The sequence below is a fragment of the Colossoma macropomum genome, unplaced genomic scaffold (assembly GCF_904425465.1).
Source record: "Colossoma macropomum unplaced genomic scaffold, Colossoma_macropomum, whole genome shotgun sequence".
Lineage (NCBI taxonomy): Eukaryota > Metazoa > Chordata > Actinopteri > Characiformes > Serrasalmidae > Colossoma > Colossoma macropomum.
The window spans coordinates 3,808,641-3,828,307 of record NW_023494805.1 but is presented as its reverse complement, the minus strand read 5'-3'; the positions used below and the strand labels follow the sequence as shown (position 1 = coordinate 3,828,307).

At 40.1% G+C, this 19,667-nt stretch overlaps 1 protein-coding gene across 1 annotated transcript; it reads left to right on the top strand.

Annotated features, from left to right (window-relative positions):
- Positions 1 to 7,597: 7,597 nt before the first annotated feature.
- grpel1 (GrpE-like 1, mitochondrial) lies at positions 7,598 to 13,825 on the top strand. The gene is made up of 4 exons (XM_036596371.1): positions 7,598 to 7,692; positions 10,833 to 10,989; positions 11,682 to 11,763; positions 13,383 to 13,825. The coding sequence occupies exons 1-4, from the start codon at positions 7,625 to 7,627 to the stop codon at positions 13,727 to 13,729; spliced, it is 654 nt and encodes a 217-aa protein (XP_036452264.1). The 5' UTR covers positions 7,598 to 7,624; the 3' UTR covers positions 13,730 to 13,825.
- Positions 13,826 to 19,667: the final 5,842 nt, after the last annotated feature.

Genomic DNA, 19,667 nt, shown 5'->3' with positions numbered 1-19,667 from the left:
CAGTCTTGTTTGCACAACTCGCACGCCCTTCTCCCAACTCTAGAGTCTTCTGAGAAGAAATCGGGATAACATTCATCACCTGCTAAAGGCGGCTGAGGTTGAGCCAAGCGGGTGAGCATTTTGGTTAAGTCAGTTGCAAGAGTTTCTCTGAACTGCTTGTGCATCACTGTTTCCCCTGACTGTTTGCCTTAGTCAACTCTTTGTGCATTATGAAGCTGTTCACAACTGCAATGTCAATGAAATGGTAGAAAACGGTCTTGTACCACTTCTTGGTTTTGTGCAGCACGTTATAGCAGCCAACCAGGGTGTCCGAGAGCTCCACACCACCCATATTCTTGTTGTAGTCCTGGACTGCACATGGGATAGGGACTTGGCTCACCTGCCGGATGCCCTTAGTATCTTTGTCTGCTCACGTTGTCTCCGTCACACGCTTTGTGCATAGTGGTGCATAAAGCTACCTCCCTGTTGTCCATCCACTTGACAAACAGAAGCTCACCACGCCTAATCCAGCGGATCGTTCCTCTCACTGCTTTCCTGGGCATGTCGTGGCACCTGGTGCGTGGAAAGCCTTGTCGGTTCATTGGGATGGTGCCACATGCAAGCATTTTTGCCTCATACAAATCAGATAAAAGCTTGGGGCTTGTGTAAAAATTGCCCATGTACAGTTTATAACCTTTGCCCAGCAAGGGGTGATTCACAAGCTGAGTAACTGAGTCATAGCCTAGTCCATTCTGTGTCTTCAGCTTGCTCTTTCCCTCATACACAAAGAAGTTCCAGGTGTACCCAGTGGCTAAATCAGCAAGCACAAAGAGTTTGTATCCCCATTTCGTGGGCTTGTCCTTCATGTACTGCTTTAGTCCTATACGGGCCTTGGATGCCACCATCCTTTCGTCAATAGACAGCTCTCTGCTAGGTTGAAAATAGGTCTGGCATGCAGACAGAAGATCCATATACAGAGGCTTTATTTTGAACAGCCGGTCATACTCTGGGGTTCCTTTTTTACGCATGCTCTCCTCATCCTTCTCCAGATTGCAAAGATGAAGATTCCATGTTATTGCCAGAAACCGGTTCCTGGACATGACGGAGCGGGGAAAGGGAAGATTGTAAATTGATTTCTCACTCCAGTAGTCATTGAATTGTCTTAGCAGGGTCAAACCCATGTATATGACGAGGCCAATTTAGGTGTAGAACTCCTCAACTGTGAGAGGATACCAGGTGTATCTTTTTCTCTTTTCTCAGCATGCGCATTCGTATTCTCAACAATTTTTCCAACCACAGACATGGACATAAACAACTTAAACAACTCAAGAGAAGTATACGATGTACATGAGAGGAGCTGTGGCCCCGGAGGACGCTGTGGCTGGAAATTGGGAAGGTTAGGCTGTTTGTCGTCTTCCGAGATGTCATGCCACATATCCTCTTCTTCATCATCATCACCATCACTAGCAGCTTGCGAGAGACCTTTTTTTGTAGAATTGGACCTCCCCTTAGGTGTCCTCTTTGAAGCTGATCCTTTGTATTTCTTGGAACCTGGCGTAGGGACAGAGCATGGCCAGAAGACGTTGATGGTGGTGTCAGTGGGGCAGGGGTAGTCTTGCATTTCTTGGCTGATGTTGATGGTGCAGGTTTGGCTCTTTTTCCTTCAGCTGACTTGATCAGCTCCCATTCCTCATCACTATCTTCATCATTACAATCACTAAAAAAATCGAATTAAATGAAAAATAAACAAACAAACAAACACAAGATATATGTAGTCATTATTGTCACTACCTTGGAGTCCCACTGTATACCTGCACTGTACTTGTAACACTAATTTTATATTTCTAAAAATTCAAACAAACGTATTTTGCTAGGATGAAAAATGAGACAAAAACAAAACATTATTATCCTTAATGATTACTGGGCAGAAATGTTAAAATAAAATCTCCATTGCTGGTCAATAACTTTACTTTTTCCTTAGCCCACAACTTTACTTGATGTTGAACTAGCCGTTTACTTATGTTTTAAATTCCAAACTCAAGTGTCTTCAGCTCAAGAGTCTCACATGCTTTCAATAAATGTCTAAATATGTTTACATACGCTGTGTGCCGTTACACCACGGATCACGTATGAATGAAGGTTAACTCAGTTTACTATGAACTAGGGAAGGGAGCTGATTCAGGCATATTTTAATGGATCTGTTATCAGCTATAATATCCAGGTCTGATCATTTGTTTCTTTTTACTGCATTTTATTTAAGCCACTTTTGTAGATGGACTTTGTCCACAACCTGTCAAAGCTTAAAACAAAGTTATTTCACTGCAGTATTAAATCACTAGGACATCATATTTTACCTCGTTCCGGTAATTATGACAATAAAAAATGTAAAATCAGACCCCACATTGGCTGATGAACCATATTAAAGTATTTAGATGGGACTGGAGAGGGAAAAGAGGTCCCTACTATACAGGTCTACTGCAGGGGTCTTTAATTAAAACTCAATAAGGTCCAGTTAGAGGAAATTTCCTCAAGCAAAGGTCCGAAACATCATAATGTCCAACTTGCATCATGATTCAGTAAAGGCTAGAAAAGTTACAATTAAAATAGGACCACCCCATCAAAATTAAATAGTTCTCCATAGTTTATCGGTTGTAGGTCCAGGTCCGCATAGGACCGCGTCTGGGTCTGGACTCGGACTGTGGTCCACCTGTTAGTGACCTCTGGTCACTAGTCTATGTTGGTTGTTATGAAAGCATAGATGACACCACTGCACTCATTAGGCTACCAATGCTATCAAAATAATTATTGGTAAATGATTATGGACTATCCAGTATAGCTATGTTTTGAAACAACTTACTGTTTAAACAGTAAACTGTAAAATTCCACAGTCCGTGTGTGTAACTGTGAGTGTGTGAGTGAAATACAATAGCTGTTTAATTCTAATAGGCCTACATGTAAAAAGTTTAGGGTTGTCGTTTTATTTCTAATGTCTGTTTACTATTGCTTTTACCATGTATGCATGCTAACCACCATCATGATATTTATTTGCACTATTTTTGAACTACATCTAATTACCTAAACTACACCCAATATCATGTCATTTCGCACTTCATTGTAGGATCTTTCTTGGCAGGGTTAGTTCTTTGTTTGCCAGTTACTATTTTTAGCATGTATCTTTCATAAAGCCATGGCATATTTCACTCAGTTACTCCCACATTTCACTCTGCTATTGACCTATTTCACTCAGATACTGCTATAATTTGCTTGATTATTGCCATATTTTACTGTGGTTAGACTTTTAGCCCACCTAATTAGCAAACTGATGACACTATTACTGTGATGTACTACATTTAATCCCACAAAACTAACTGTTCATCACACTGCAAGAGGTTTGTACTAAAAAAAGGCCGTCTTGTTTAAGAGAAGCAAATGCTATTTTACTAGGCCAGCGTTACATGAGAACTTATCACATTCCCAAGCCCAATATATTATTTTCCAACCAAACACAGAGACTCACTAGATGTTAACAGTGTAAAATGCTGTCTGTGCAGAATACAGTTATTATTATAAATTATTTTGTAGCATAAGGCACCCAGATGATAAATTTAAAGTATTTAGCCCTCTACTCCATGTTGCTGCCATATGGCAACAATTACTTTATCCCAAATGTACTAAAAGGCAGCAATATGAAATCCATATTTGACTGTTTAATTGTGGAATGGGTGCTTCACTTTGCAAAGACAAACAATGGATGACATTACACGACGAGGAAATCTTGTTTGCACTCCTTTTTTCCATGGACACTTGACACTGAGAAGGTCATGACCTGAGGCCTCCCAAAGTTGACTACCTGTTCAATATTTAGGCAAAAACTGAATAACTATCTAGAGTAAGTTACCTTTTAAATTTTATCATTAAAACCAGTTCAGATGTGATACATATTTTTATAAAATAGTAAAAATGAATTTGCGCTTCTTGTCTGGTGATGAAACTTTTATTCAGACATAAATGCAGATTTTTTAAAAACTCTCCCAGCTGATCAGAATTCCAAAATGATTAGGCTTTGTTTTACAAATCCTTAAATTCATGTGTAGTAAAAATGCCATTAAGATTATTATTACACTTGTATTTTGAGTATTAACGACTTGCGTTATTTATTTATTTATTTTTAATTTTCTTGTTTGCCCCATGGTTAGTTTTCATTTTAAATTTGCTGCATGAAATGTATTTGTAAAGCCTTTTTCATCCTGATTGGATTAAAAAAATAATAATTCTACTAAGGCTTTGTTCACACAGCAGGTAAAAGTGGCCCAAATCTGATCTTTTTCTTCATATGTGACTCAGATGTGTGTCTGTGTGTCAGTGTGAACAGATAAACACACTGAATCTGACATTTTCAATTCCGATTTGAGACGCTTTCATATGTGGTACTGAAATTCGATCCGATCTGCGGCAATGCGACTCAGTCTGAACAGCCAGATCGGAATTCATGCGACTTTTACATCAATCCAACTCGACGTTCATCATAATTTCGCGCTGCTGAGACTCATAAACATTTAGTCTGATGTTTCTGTACTAAATTAGAAGACACTCATCTAAAACCCTCCGTGTTTGAAGAGGTTTCTAAAGAAATGTCCGATCGCGGCCGCAGGAGAACGAGGCTGCAGCGTCAGAGAACAGTTAAAAGTCTGAAAGCAAAATTTAAAGAATCCGAGGAGAACCAAAGAAGTGACCGCGCCCTTTTTACGGCTCCAACACATTCTGGGTGACGAGCCCAGCTGTCAGTCAGTGAAGCTTCATGATGGCTCCTGTGATGCTGGTGAAGATGAAGCTGATCCTCCGGGAGCGACTGGCGCTCGTTGGCAGTCGTGATTGTTTCCCTCTGGATGAGCCGTGAAGCAGCGTGAAGCTGATCTTTTGCTCATGCGGGTCGGTTTAGGAGCTGATCTGTTTAGACTGCCACATACAGACCACATTTAAAAGATAATGTGAACAGACAAACAAAACAATCAGATTTGGTGAGAAAATCAGATTTGGGCCACTTTTACCTGCTGTGTGAACGGAGCCTAAACGATTTTTGTCCAGCTTATGTACTCACATTGTTAACTCTGTGAACACTCAAAGAACCCTTTGTGTGATTAAAGGGTTCTATGCATTGTTAAATGGTTCTTCAGATTGACGGAGAATGTGTTTTATGGTCCTGTATAGAACCTTTTTGAAAAGGGTTCTACATAGCACCAAATACGGTTCTGCTGTTGTTACAGGCTTGGAAACATAACAATAAATGAAGACGCATTTTACATGTATTTTTATCAACCCCTGACCATTTTTGTTACTTCCACCCCTCATTCAAACAAACTTAAGAGTCTCTTAGCTACTCTCCCTCATTTGACATGCACTTCACTGCAAAAATTCACATTAAATTAACGATATATTAAATGTGAAATCATCGTGAAAATGTGAGCAGGCCAGCGCAAGTATATTAGCATGCAAGTATTTAACATAAACCATAAACCAAAACTTAATCTATAAAAATGTTTCCAACATGAGCATAAAGTTTTACACCGATCAGGCATAACATTCTGACCACCTCCTTGTTTCTACACTCATTGTCCATTTTATCAGCTCCACTTACTATATAGGAGCACTTTGTAGTTCTACAGTTACAGACTGTAGTCTGTTTCTCTGCATACGTCGTTAGCCCCCTTTTACCCTGTTCTTCAGTGGTCAGGACCCCCATGGACCCTCACAGAGCAGGTACTATTTGGGTGGTGGATCATTTTCAGCCTTGCAGTAACACTGACGTGGTGGTGGTGTGTTAGTGTGTGTTGCGCTGGTACGAGTGGATCAGACACAGCAGAGCTAACACACCACCACCACATCAGTGTTACTGCAGTGCTGAGAATGATCCACAAATTTCTTGATTCTGATAAAATTTCTTAAATTCTAAAATTACTGAAAGTCTAAAAAAAGTTTGCACAATTTCACAATATTATCATGATGTTCTTGGGTTCTTTTTTTAAAAGCAACTTTCATTATGTGTCTACATTGTTTCTTATTTTTATGATGATTCTGTTTTATTTTTTATTTATATCTATACTACATCTGTACCATATATTTGATTTATTTATTAATCCATTCATCTGTTTATTCATCTGCAGCCACTGAAAAAAATAAATACAATAAAAACTGTGTGGGTTCCTGGTGGTTTTGTAATGACATCTAATGGTCATTAGTGGTAGTTTTTGTTTTCCTGATGATCAATATTAAGTGTAGAGGACTACAGTGGTTTTCCAGTTGACCTGTGACTGATTGCAGATGCATTTTATGTTTTTCTAATGGGATCTAAATGTGTCCTATAGAAAGTAGTGGTTTCTAATGGTAACCATTAAGCCAATTCCCATTAAAAGGAGTTTTAAAGATCAGCAGGGGCACCTTTGAGGTTTTCTTCTTCTGTGGCCTTTGTTTGTAATTCTCCTGCTGTTGGCTTGTTACACAGTTGATTAGTCTATGATTGTCACAGTGTAGCAATCAATATTTATGTTAATATTCATTAATACATTAACGAAAATATCTTAATTTTTTATTTAATTAATCAATTTGCAACATTTCATCACTGTTACAATGACATACACGGTAACATTAAGAGACAGATACAGTACAATTAGTTTTAGTGCTGAAAACAGATCTGAGAAAAAAGATTATTAATGAAAATTAATGAAATGTATCAACAAGAGTAAATAAACAAACATATAAATAAATATTTAAAAAAGCAAAAAGGGAAAAACACACAGCTATAATACCTCGATCCACATTTTAGGCCCTATTAGCCATTTCACTTTGGAATGCTAACCGACTGGGAGGATTTTTACAGACTCGGCATTTATATAAGTAATATTATTTAATTAATTAAGTGTAATATTCTCAACCAAGTATTCTGTCTTAGAATTGTTTGTAAAAATACAGTATTTTATACATTTATATTCAAAGTCAGTAATCAGTATTTTGTTCTTAACCAGCCATAACGATCTTTCCAAAACCAGAAAATCTAGAAAGCTTGCATGATTAAAATAGATGTTCTAATATTTCGGTAAGCATGAACAGAAGAGAGAGAAGAAGAACAGAAAAAAGAAAAGAAATTAAGGAAAGAAGAAAAAGAGGGGCAAAAAGAAAAAGAAAGAATGAAAGAAAGAAAGAAAGAAAGAAAAAAGGGGGGAAGCTAAAGGAAAGGCAGTGTGCAGTAGAAGCACTTTAAACAGCCAATCGGCTTCAAACACATTATGATGTCATAATGCAATAGAAATTCAAACGGTCTCACGATTCCACCAAAATAAACAATATCCACCCAGCATTTCTGCTCCAGCCCAAACTAAAGCACTAAGGACTCTTAACTTGCTTTCCACGTGCCGATAACCTTCACCGTGTTCCGGAAGCACTGCGCACACGTGCGTGTGTTGCAACCGTACATCTATGGTTGCACCCGCACTACCGGAAGTGGTCACGCTCCAGTCCGGCCGCTCATTGGCCGTGTCCGAGGAGCGTCACTGGGTGGCGCGCTGCGATTGGTCGAGGCCGCTCGCTTTCCGCTATGACGCAACTCACCCTGGCGGCGCGTGCGCGTTCCCCCAGTTCCACTGGAGTGAAGATGGCGAGTTTGTGTGCGCGCGCGGCGAGGCAGAGCTGTCTCAGGCTGCTGTCACCTTCAGCCTTCAGGTACCTCTAACATCAGGGTTATTATGGGGTTTAGAGCGCAGCTACACCTGAGCTCTGACCACAGACCGGACCCTCTGCTGCAGTGACCGTAGAGCAGGCTGTGTGGTGCTGAGCTGCTCTCTGCTCTCCAATGCTTATCTAACTAACCTGACTCACCCTGACTCTAATTTACTCTATACATTTACTCTTCTGAGGCTGAATGTGTCTGAATGTGTCCAGCTTCAGCAGTGCTGTGAGTCGGTGAGGCTCATCCTACCTGCTCTGTTCGGTTTGATGTTCAAGGCTGCAGCTCTGAGTGTCCTCTAACCTCCTAACTGGTCTGGGAGCTTATAACTGATATATCCATATAAAAGACTGTATTCCTCATTTTATGTTCTGAAAACAGTCACATACATTCATCCATGACTTCCTTTGATCTCCCACCCTTCTTTTTCACGTTTTCAGAACATTATATTTCTCATTTTATGTGCTAAAACGTGAGAAGGAAGAGTGGGAGATCAAATAAAGCCATGGATGAATGTGTGCAACTGTTTCTAGGTACATAGTTAAGGAAGGTGGTTCTCTTTAGTAAAGGAAATGAACCATTTGCATGCTTAAACGGTTCTTTGCACCGTTAAATGGCTCCTAAGTTTGATGCAGAATGTGTTGTATATGTTCTGTATAGAACCTTTTTTGAATAGGGTCCTATGTAGCACCAAAAAGGGGTCTGCTCTTGTTACGATGTCAGATTGATATTGACAGAAGAACCCTTTTTGGGGCTATACAGAACCATTTTCAAAAAGGTTCTATTTAGCACCAAAAAGGGTTCCTCTATGGTTACAATGTCAAGGTTGTCACAATAGAGGAACTTTTTTTGATGCTATAGAGAACCATTTTCAAAAAGGTTCCATATAGCACCAAATATGTTTGTTCTATGAAGTACCAAAAAGCGTTCTGCTATTGTTACAATGTCAAAGTGATAATGACAGAAGAACCCTTTTGAGGGCTACACAGAACCATTTTCAGAAATGTTCTATATATATCACCAAAAAGCGTTCTGCTGTTGTTACAATGTCAAGGCTGTCACAATAGAAGAACCCTTTATGACGCTATACAGAACCATTTTCAAAAAGGTTTTATATAGCACCAAATGTATAGGTTCTGTGTAGCACCAAAAAGCGTTCTGCTATTGTTATGGTGTCAGGTTTATAACAGAAGAACCCTTTTTGGTGCTACATAGAACCCTTTCAAAAAGGTTCTGTATAGAACCATATACAACCATTTCACCATTCAAGAACCATTTGTGCTTGAAATAGTTGTATAGAACTCATGTTTCTACATAGAACCACTACCTTTACTGAAGAACCCTTGAGGAACCATCTCTTAAGTGTGTATGACGAGAGCTTATATATCTATATAAAAAATTGTCATTTGTCATTAAATGTGCTGAAAACATGAAAAGAAGAGTGGGAGATAAAGTCATGGATAAATGAGGGGCTGCTGTTTTTAGGCAGGCCTACTCATCAGTTTAGTTTAGAGTGTGGGTGAAAACATCTACTGAGGGTCAGTTTACTGGACATCCAAGTTATCAGAGTCTAGAATTGGACTATGCTGCTGTTCCAGCTGAGATGTATCACTGATCTTTATTAGTGAAGCCTTAGGGCTTCTGTTTAGTTATTGTAATTTACTGTATATAACACATTATATGCATTTAAACTGTGCTTACATACATTTGAAACTTGTCTAGGATACAATTTAGTGGGTTTAGTTCAGTGGCAGCTACATTTTGGTGGGTTTAGTTCAGTGGCAGCTACATTTTGGTGAGTTTAGTTCAGTGGCGGCTACATTTTGGTGGGTTTAGTTCAGTGGCGGCTACATTTTGGTGGGTTTAGTTCAGTGGCGGCTACATTTTGCTGGGTTCAGTTCCGTGGGGGTTACATTTTGGTGGGTTTAGTTCAGTGGCGGCTACATTTTGGTGGGTTTAGTTCAGTGGCGGCTACATTTTGGTGGGTTTACGTTTTAGTGGGTTTAGTTCAGTGGCGGCTACATTTTGGTGGGTTTAGTTCCGTGGGGGTTACATTTTGCTGGGTTTAGTTCAGTGGCAGCTACATTTTGGTGGGTTTAGTTCAGTGGCGGCTACGTTTTGGTGGGTTTAGTTCAGTGGGGGCTACATTTTGGTGGGTTTAGTTCAGTGGCAGCTACATTTTGGTGGGTTTAGTTCAGTGGCAGCTACATTATGGTGAGTTTAGTTCAGTGGCGGCTACATTATGGTGAGTTTAGTTCAGTGGCAGCTACATTATGGTGAGTTTAGTTCAGTGGCAGCTACATTATGGTGAGTTTAGTTCAGTGGGGGCTACATTTTGGTGGGTTTAGTTCCGTGGGGGCTACATTTTGGTGGGTTTAGTTCAGTGGGGGCTACATTTTAGCAGGTTTACTTTACAGTTCTAACCCTGGGACAAATTATTCTCTTATTATGTGATGGCTTATGCAGCTCTTATAATACATAACATGTATTTGACAGTAGCTAGGTACCCATGTGCATATTTGTATGGGTGTTTTAACATATTGTATAAAAAGAACGTGATGTAAATGGCAGTCATTGGAGAAAAAAAAATCTGCACAAAAATGTAGTCGCTTACTTAAGTTTTGAATGTTTTTTATTTTGAATAAACAATATTAATAATATAGATATGAGTATAATAGTCATATAACTGATCAGGTGTGTCTGTTTTTGTGGCCGCAGCTACAAAACATGACAGAACTCGGCACATTCCAGTAAAGCGACGAAGATATCAAACCGTATCTTTATCTCATCATAAAACATGATGGTGATATTTGATGGTTAACAGACAGAAAATGGTGCAGATGATCAGTGAAGTCATTCTGTTAGCCAGTGCGCTCTTACGATGTAACATACAGCCGTGAAATTAAGCAAAACAGAAATCGGAGCAGCTCGGTATTAAATATTGCTCTAAATATATATGGAATGTTTTTATCAATGTGGTGTAGAGTTTAATCCTTTTGTACAGAACTGATTGCCCAATTTACGTACATCTTCACAGCATTTCAGTTACTCACTTGAATTTGATTGGCCTGCTGGACTGAAAGCTGGCTGTAACATTTTGAATGATTACACTAATAAGTATTGTCTTCTCCTCCAGAGTTACGCCCCGTCTGCTCTGCACGGCGGCCCAGCAGAAGAGCTCTGGAGCGGGATCGGAGGAGGAGAATGGAGCACAGAAACCCGAACCACCCGCCGCAGAGAAGGTCTTAACTGAGGAGAAAGCTCAGCTGGAGGAACAGGTCAAAGAACTCACGGTGAGAGGAGACCACAACCTGTCGTTCAGCTGAAAACATTATCGTTCCTATTAGGACTGTGAAAATGAATCAGTATGATCTGAATGTGGTGATTCAACTGCATCAGTTTTAGAATATTAAAATTGATTATAATATTCAATAAAAACATTATATTTTTTTGCCAAAATGTACTTCTTGTGCTATTTTCAAACAAACACTTGTATTATTATCTTCATGACACTACTGTTTGTTTATTCATCATATTTTTAAAAATTGGTTCATATCATAACGATCAAGTCAGTCGAGACTTCATGAAGCATTTTCTAAAGAATTATAACTTAATTAAGATGATTATTGATTAAGTTACATTTTGGTAGGGTTAGTTCAGCGGCGGCTACGTTTTGGTAGGTTTGGTTCAGTGGGGGCTACATTTTGGTGGGTTTAGTTCAAATGTGGCCACATTTTGGTGGGTTTACTTTAGTGGGGGCTACATATTGGTGGGTTTAGTTCAGTGGTGGCTATATTTTGGTAGGTTTGGTTCAAGGATGGCCACATTTTGGTGTGTATTTAAAATAAAAAACAAACAGGTTCTGTTAAAGTTCAGTAGGTCAGCACTCTGTTCCAGCAGAGTCCAGTAGGTAAATGAAGCAGTTCTGTAGTGCTGGCTGTCTGACAGCTGCTCTAATGCTGGATTAACCTGTGTTTGGTTGCAGGACAAATACAAGCGGGCGCTGGCCGACACAGAGAACATTCGGCAGAGGAGTCAGAAGATGATAGATGAGGCTAAGCTGTATGGTAAGTCAGTTACAAACACTATGACTGAAACGGGGACAGATCTGTAGTAAACATCCCAGGAATGCTAATAAATGAAAATGTGCATTGGCCACAATTATGAACTTGAGTCATGTTAACAGATCCCCTCTAACTTCTGATTATCGTTTGCTACATTGGCAGGTTTAGGTAGGGGTTCATTTAATGCTTCAATACCTGAGCATTACATTTTTATCGGCCCATCAAGCTTCTATAGTCTACGAACTGTTGTGCATTTTTAGGGTTAATATTATAATCAGGATCGGGTCTGATTTACTGAAAGTTTCTCAGTGTTTGTTGCAGTCACGCTAGAAATTTGCAGTTTGTGTCACCTTGGGAAATGAGTGTCATCAAGGCAGAGCTAGAAGATTAGCGTTGAATAAAATCCTCTATTTTGTTTGAGGTAGCGATTTAGCAGTGACTTAGTATGATAACATGGCTGAAGATGTTCTGGTGAGAATGATGAAACGCTGGAGAAGGTAGTTTTAGCTCTTTGAGCTAGCTAGCCATAACACCACCAGCAGAAACATCAGTAAATTTGGTTGCACCGTCTAATCTAGCCTCCCAGCTGACCATGTGCACCATGCTGCCTCTTTTATTTAAGGCCAGTTGGGACTAATTTTATGAATATGTGTGCTTAGGCTTGGGGTGTGAAGTTCATGTACACTTCATGTGTAGGGTTAAAAAAATGGTCCTCAATATACTATATGAACAAAAAGTATTGGGGAACCTACACATTACAGGGGCATTTGACATCCCATTCTAAATCCATAGGCATTAATATGGAGTTGGTCCCACTTTGCAGCTCTAACAGCTTCCAATCTTCTGGGAAGCTTCTACAAGATGTTGGAGAGAGTCTGTGGGAATTTCTGCTCATTCATCCAGAAGAGCATTTGTGAGGTCAGACGCTGATGTTGGACGAGAGGGTCTGGCTCACAATCTCCGTACTAGTTCATCTCAAAGGTGTTTGATGGGGTTGAGGTCAGGGCTCTGTGAGGGTCAGTCAAGTTCTTCCACACCAAACTCACCCAGTCAGGCCTTTATGGAGCTGCTTTGTGCACTGGGGCTCAGTCAGGCTGGAACTGAAAAGGTTCTTCCCGAAACTGTTCCCACAAAAATAGAAGTGTGCAATTGTCCGAAATGTCCTGTTCTGCTTAAGCATTAAGATTTCCCTTCACTGGAACTAAGGGTTCTAGACCAACCCCTGAAAACAACCCCATATCATCATCCCTCCTCCACCAAACTTTACAGCTGGCACAGTGCAGTCAGGCAGGTAACGTTCTCCTGGGATTCGCCAAACCCAGACTCGTCCATCAGACTGACAGAGAAGCGTGATTTGTCATCATTCTACTGCCAGTGTTTGTCTATCAAGACTGCAAGGCTGTGTGCCTAATTTTATCCACTTGTTAGCAATGGGTGTGGCTAAAATGTGAACTCAGTAATTAGGAGGGGTGTCCACATACTTTTGTCTATATAGTGTAAATGTAGCTTTTGTTTTTAAAGTTTGGCTGTCTAGAAGACGTAAAGGCTGCAAATCACTGGAACGTGTCTGAAATATTGCTAAACGTTAAATAAACCTGGCCGATATCTCTCACTGTTTTTAGGAATCCAAGGCTTCTGCAAAGATCTTCTGGAGGTGGCCGACATCTTGGAGAAGGCGACGCAGAGCGTGCCGAAAGAGGAAGTGAGCTCTGAGAATCCGCACCTGAAGAACCTGTACGACGGGCTGGTGATGACGGAGGTTCAGATCCAGAAGGTCTTCTCTAAGCACGGTCTGGTGAAGCTGGACCCCGCTGGGCAGAAGTTCGACCCTTATGAGCACGAAGCCCTCTTCCACACCCCCATCGAGGGCAAAGAGCCCGGCACAGTCGCATTGGTCACCAAAGTAGGCTACAAGCTTCACGGCCGAACCCTCCGGCCGGCCTTGGTGGGTGTAGTGAAAGCCCCCTAGGTGAAAGACCCCTAATTGACTTATGTATGGCCTGCTCACAAATTTGTTCTTTCTAAGCAACTGTTGCCGAGTTGGACAAGCTTTACAGAACCCTGGGAAAAATCCCATTCAGCCTAATGAGAAACTGTAGAGCAGACTCAGTTTATATCACAATACCTACATTTAGAGTCAGTTAATTTCAGATGGTTTTTATTTTGCATGAATGATCAGGACAGACTGGGTCTGTTATTTTGGAGGTTTTTAGCTGTAAACATATGGTTGATAGTCTTGCAGAAAGATTGTTGGTTTTCCGTTACTCATTATCTTAAATGGGATTTTTTCCAGCGTTCTGGAAAGCTTATCCAAATTAGCGACACTAGCTATGAAAGAGCACATTGGTGGGCGGAGCCTGGGTAGGTCATTTGGTTTCGTTTTGTTGCAGTAAAGGACAGCGGAGAACGAGCCGTCCAGTCTTTGTGCTGCTGAAGAGGCTGGACTCTAACTTCACAATGACGACCAACAGTACGGATTATAGTGGACTGATTCAACTTTGAATTTCTCTATGAATAGTGAAGAATATAATTTATGATTATGATCATTCGAGTGCATTTTGGAGAGTGGAGAGTGGCAGATGGTGAAAGATACATGGTGATAGATGGTGGCTTGAAAACCCTCTAAGTCTGGGAGGAGTAGGCATAATCACAACAGCGGTGATCATTCAAGAAATGCATTTTGTATCCTTAGAAACTTTCAAGTTTTTATACATTTAAGACACTTTTGGACTAAAAAGGTCTTAAAATTCTGTAGATATAGTCTGTTATCTCAGCGTAGATCCTCATCCTGCATACAAAACCTCTTCAGTTTAAGGCAGTGAAGCAAACGTTCAAGGCACGATTGATCATTTTTCCTGCCCTAACACATCTATTCAACTCTTGAAGGCTTTAATAATTACCTGATTGATTTGGTTAGTTTGTTAAAGCAGGAAGAGTACAAATCTGTGCTAAAATTGATTAGCACAGTCGGCTAATTCAGCTAATTGGGTTACATCTTCAAAACCATGATTGATCATTCCTGCTTCAGAAGTGACCGCCAGCCTCCCCCTTATTAATGCATAGTATATATTCCGGTAACACTTTATTTGGAGAGTCCAAAGTTGATACTTAATTTACTTTCAAGTTATATTCAACTAAATATCTACTAGATTGACCCTAACCTCAACCTCAACCCAAAACCTAAACCCAACACTCACCCTGGTCCTAGCCCTAACCCTGGTCCAAATCCTATCCCTAACCTTAACCTCAGCCCAAAACCTAAACCCAACCCTCACCCTGGTCCTAGCACTAACCCTGGTCCAAATCCTATCCCTAACCTTAACCTCGGCCTAAAACCTAAACCCAACCCTCACCCTGGTCCAAATCCTAACCCTAACCCTAACCTTAACCTCAACACCTAAACCCAGCCCTCACTCTGGTCCTAGCCCTAACCCTGGTCCAAATCCTAACCCTAACCCCACCACGGTTTAGAATCAACAGATTGTCAACAGATATTTTGTTAAGAATTTGAATATCTGTAGATCATCTATAGTGGACTGTCCAAATAAAGTGAGACCCATATTCCTGATACAGATCTGCTTTAAATATGTTTAGTATGAATTTGATCACATTGTTATGGGAAAATCAGAAAGATTGGTTGAATGAAGTCTAAACACTCAATGAACTGGACCTAGTGATTCCTGTCAGTCTATCAAAACAGTATAATCCATGTACAGTTTTGAAGCTCGAGTTAAATTAAGATAATTGGTATAGAGATGGTTTTAATGGCTGCTGACATTCTTGAAAGCCAAAAAAGCCACATTTCTTCTGCTGTATCCATGTATTTTTCCCTGTGTTGCTAGCTTGCTGAAAGGAGGAGCTCAGCTGGAGAGGCTAATGTTGCTAACAGGGAAAGTGAACAGCCACCAGTTAGCAGTACGCTAATGACCATGCTAACTGGGGGTGCTATTTTCTATGAAGTCATTGTTAAGCTTGTTAGCATGTCTGGTTGAGCTGCTCCTTAAAGTGCACTCGGATCTCAGAACAACACTTTAGCATATGCTAATTGCTAACACGCAGGTTTGTCGACCATTGCTCCTGGAGATCTAACTCTAGGTTCTAGCTCTAATTTAGCACACTCGCTCAAGCTAATCAACTTGAGGATTACCCGGTGTTGTAGGGTTACATCTTCAGAACCGTGGTTGGTCATTCTTGCTCCTGAGAAGCTGCCGTCAGCTTCAGATTCCTGTTCTTCCCCATTTTTATGTATCTGTATGTTTCTTGGTTTGTCTGAGATAAATTACTGGACCTAATTGTATTTTTTTTTCATAGATCCATCAATAAACATGTTTGAAATAGGACAATATCTCAAGTTTGGGTTCAGTTAGCTATAGCTGAAGCGTGGATGACTCAATTAGAGAGGTGATTCCCAAGCATGACCTATATATCCCAACTATTCCACATTTTTGTGGATTTCCAGCCCCAGTGCCAGGTAATCCATTGGTTTAAACAGTTGTATTTTCATGGTTAACCTAATGGATTAGCAGGTTTAGGTGTGTAGAAGACTGACTAGCCAGCTGGCTCAAGTATGTAGGCTGTAGAACGGAGATTAGCGACCTGGCTCAGGTAATATTGGGGTTTGGATTAGAACATCAGGATTGAGAACGTCTGGATTAGAAACTTGGACAAGCATCATCCTGTATCTCAACAGTGGTTCCTGATCCCACTTTTGGGCCTCTATGTTCTGAATATTCATGTTTTTATTGTTCTAATAAGCCTGAAAACACAAATACGCAGATCTGGTGTTGAGAACACTTGGTTGGCTGAGTCCAGCGCTGGAAGATCCTCAGTATATTTACATTATTTACAGTGACACGTGGACGTTAGCCGGACGGTAACGTTTCTTAGTAAAATGATGTAAAGAGATGGTCGGAATGGCTGAATTATTTGATTTTGGGTTTCTTTTAGGACTTTGAATGCTTCACTCAGAAATGCTCAAGAGCAGACTGCAAATTGATCACCAAGTCTGTTTTCTTAGCTATTTTCCCATTGACCTCCTTGATGATCTCTAAAAGACACAAGGATTCAATCAGAATCAGAGACCATGTTGGTAAACTTCCTTTCCAAGTCAAACTTTACTGGTGAAGTTTGCAGGTCTGTGGCCACCAACCATCCTTGTGAATGTCCATCTCACTTTATTAATTCCAGCTAATGGAGGATTGCATGATTGTATATTATCATTATCTTGATAAAATACTCTTCTCTGAGTTTATGATGGGTAAGATCAGTACTTCAAGGACACTGAACACCTGCTGGGATCATAAAAAAGATCTAGACCAAATATAGAGAGCATATAAACAACAACTGGCATAGTTACTGAATAAGCTAATAGCTAATACTAGTAATGATAACTAGAAAGCGAAAGTTTGTGAACAAACTTTAAGTTGGCTTGAAAAAGCTGGCTAATTACGTTAAAACGGTGACTGGTTAAAAAAAAATGGTTAAAATGAAGACTGTTGATGGTTGTTAAAATGTTGCTAAGCAGATGCGTTGCTAGGTGCTACCGTAAATGAAGTTCCACCTTAAATTCACTGAATTTAAAGTGGAACTACACTTTAAGGTGCCACCTTAAATTCTGTGCCACCATAAAAGAAGTTCGACCTTAAATTCTGTGCCACCTTAATTTTAGTGCTGTTAATTGCAGTTCCACCTTAAATTCTGTGCCACCTTAATTTTAGTGCTACATTAAAGAGAGTTCCACTTTAAATTCTGTGCCCCCTTAAATTTAGTGCTAGGTTAATGATGATATTTTTTTTACTGGAGCACTTTTATACTGGTAGCACCTCAAAGTACTTAATGGACAGGTGACAAAATAATAAAAATAAAGTTGAGTTTAGTGATTTTCTTTGGTAACTTTACTATTCACTAATAATAAATTTGAATAAATAAAAGTTAAAAGTATCAGTTGAGCTAATCTGAAACAGACAGATGTTCAAAAAGGCAAATTCAAAATAAAATTTTAATTAAAAGCTAAATTACAGAGATGTTTTCAATGTTTTGAAATGTGGAACTGAGCTTCACGGTCTAATAAAAGGTTTAGAAGCAGAACAACACAAAGACCCTCCACTTTTTCTCAAAATCACTGATCTGATTTTATACACACACATTTTCTAAGCCGCTTATCCTTCTGGGTCACGGGGGCAGCTGGAGCTGGAGGCCTACCCTACAACACATGATCCAGCTAAGCTGCGTCCGCTGAAGGTCATGTGAATGTCATAACCGGACAGGAAACACATAGTACTGCACTAGACAGCGTTTTAAAACTAGTACGCTGCATTAAAATCCATTCATTGGTTTAGTAAGTACAGTTTAGCTGTATGTGGCTCCTGAAAAATATAGACTTGGGTTGGAATGTTTGAACTGAACTGACTTGACCTCCTTGTGAAGGTCAATCTTCAGAAGGACGGTTGGTGGTTACTGTGCTATCTAAATAGTATATGAAATATGAAAGAGCATCAGGCCCCACTCTCCAATATCTTCCTATGTTTTTTTCTCAAACACATTCTTAAGAAAAGGTCTACGTCAGATTCATGACGTGCTCTTAAAGGGCAGCCAAGATACACCATATGGACAAAAGTATTGGGACACCTACACATTACATCTACAGGAGCTTTTATGAATCCCATTCTAAATCCATAGGCATTAATGTGGAGTTGGTCCCTCTTTGCAGCTATAACAGCTTCCACTCTTCTGGGAAGCTTCTACAAGATTTTGGAGTGTCTGTGGGAATTTTTGTCCACTTATCCAGAAGAGCATTTGTGAGGTCAGACACTGATGTTGGACGAGAGGGTCTGGCTCACAATCTCTGTTCTAGTTCATCCCAAAGGCGTTCGGTGGGGTTGAGGTAAGGGGTCTGTGAGGGTTAGTCAAGTTCTTCCACTCCCAGCTCGCCCCACCATGTGCCCCAATACTTGTGTCCATATAGTGTACGTATGGTGTCTGAAGTTTGCCTCTTTAGCTGTAGCACTGCTAATGAGCAGTGAAGTCTGCTTTTTTTCTTTAATAAAATTTCTATTATATAAATTTTTTTGCTTCAGCCCAACTCAAAAGCAGCTTCAGACAACAAAGATGCCCTGGGTCATCAGCTACATTTGAAGTAAGAAAGAAAACTGCATCAATTTCGATTTCTCAGTGCTGGAGCGCCATCTAGTGTTCTCAGCAGGATGGTTCAGGTTCAGCAGTGTGGATGAACACATACAGGGCTGAAATGTAGTTCTGAGACACTTCAATCCTGATTATGCAGTTTGTTAATGCATTGTGGAAAAGGTGCTTTGTCATATTCAAAAGTTCGTCATTTCAGCTATTAAGACTTATCAACCAATACTTTTGATCCAACTGAGCAACAGCAAACTAGAGGCCTCATTCACCAATATCCTCCCAAGAATTTTGTTTTTGTGAAAGGTCCTAAGAAAAAGTCTACATCAGATTCATGACGTGTTCTTAAAGCGCAGAACTGTTCTCACCTTTGTGCTCTTCACTTCCAGAAATAAAGGCACTAAACGGTCACTAGGGGTGGAACCCTCAAGGGTACATCTCAGTACCTTTAGTCAGGGAACATAACTGAACCATAATCCACTGAAATGATATGTTCTAAGCTGTACTGACTCCACACACCCCGTCTCGTCTCCAGGCTTTTATTTTACTGTTCTGTTTAAAACATTCGGTTATGAAAAGGTACAAATACGAACTTTTCACCTGGAAAAACTTAAGTTGTACCACTGTAGAACCTTTGAGGGAACATTTACACTGTTTGTACCTTCATGAACAAAAAATGTACCTGCACAGAACCTCTGTTTCTAAGTGTTGAGTGTAGATTCTGTTCTTAACTAAGAACAAATCCCAAATAAGAGAACGTTGGTGAATGTCAG

Bases quoted from the DNA above. Each gene is read 5' to 3' on its own strand.
- grpel1 (XM_036596371.1), top strand. From the start codon at position 7,625: ATGGCGAGTTTGTGTGCGCGCGCGGCGAGGCAGAGCTGTCTCAGGCTG. The intron at 7,693-10,832 runs GTACCTCTAACA...CTTCTCCTCCAG, and splicing joins CTGTCACCTTCAGCCTTCAG to AGTTACGCCCCGTCTGCTCT. The intron at 11,764-13,382 runs GTAAGTCAGTTA...CACTGTTTTTAG, and splicing joins AGATGAGGCTAAGCTGTATG to GAATCCAAGGCTTCTGCAAA.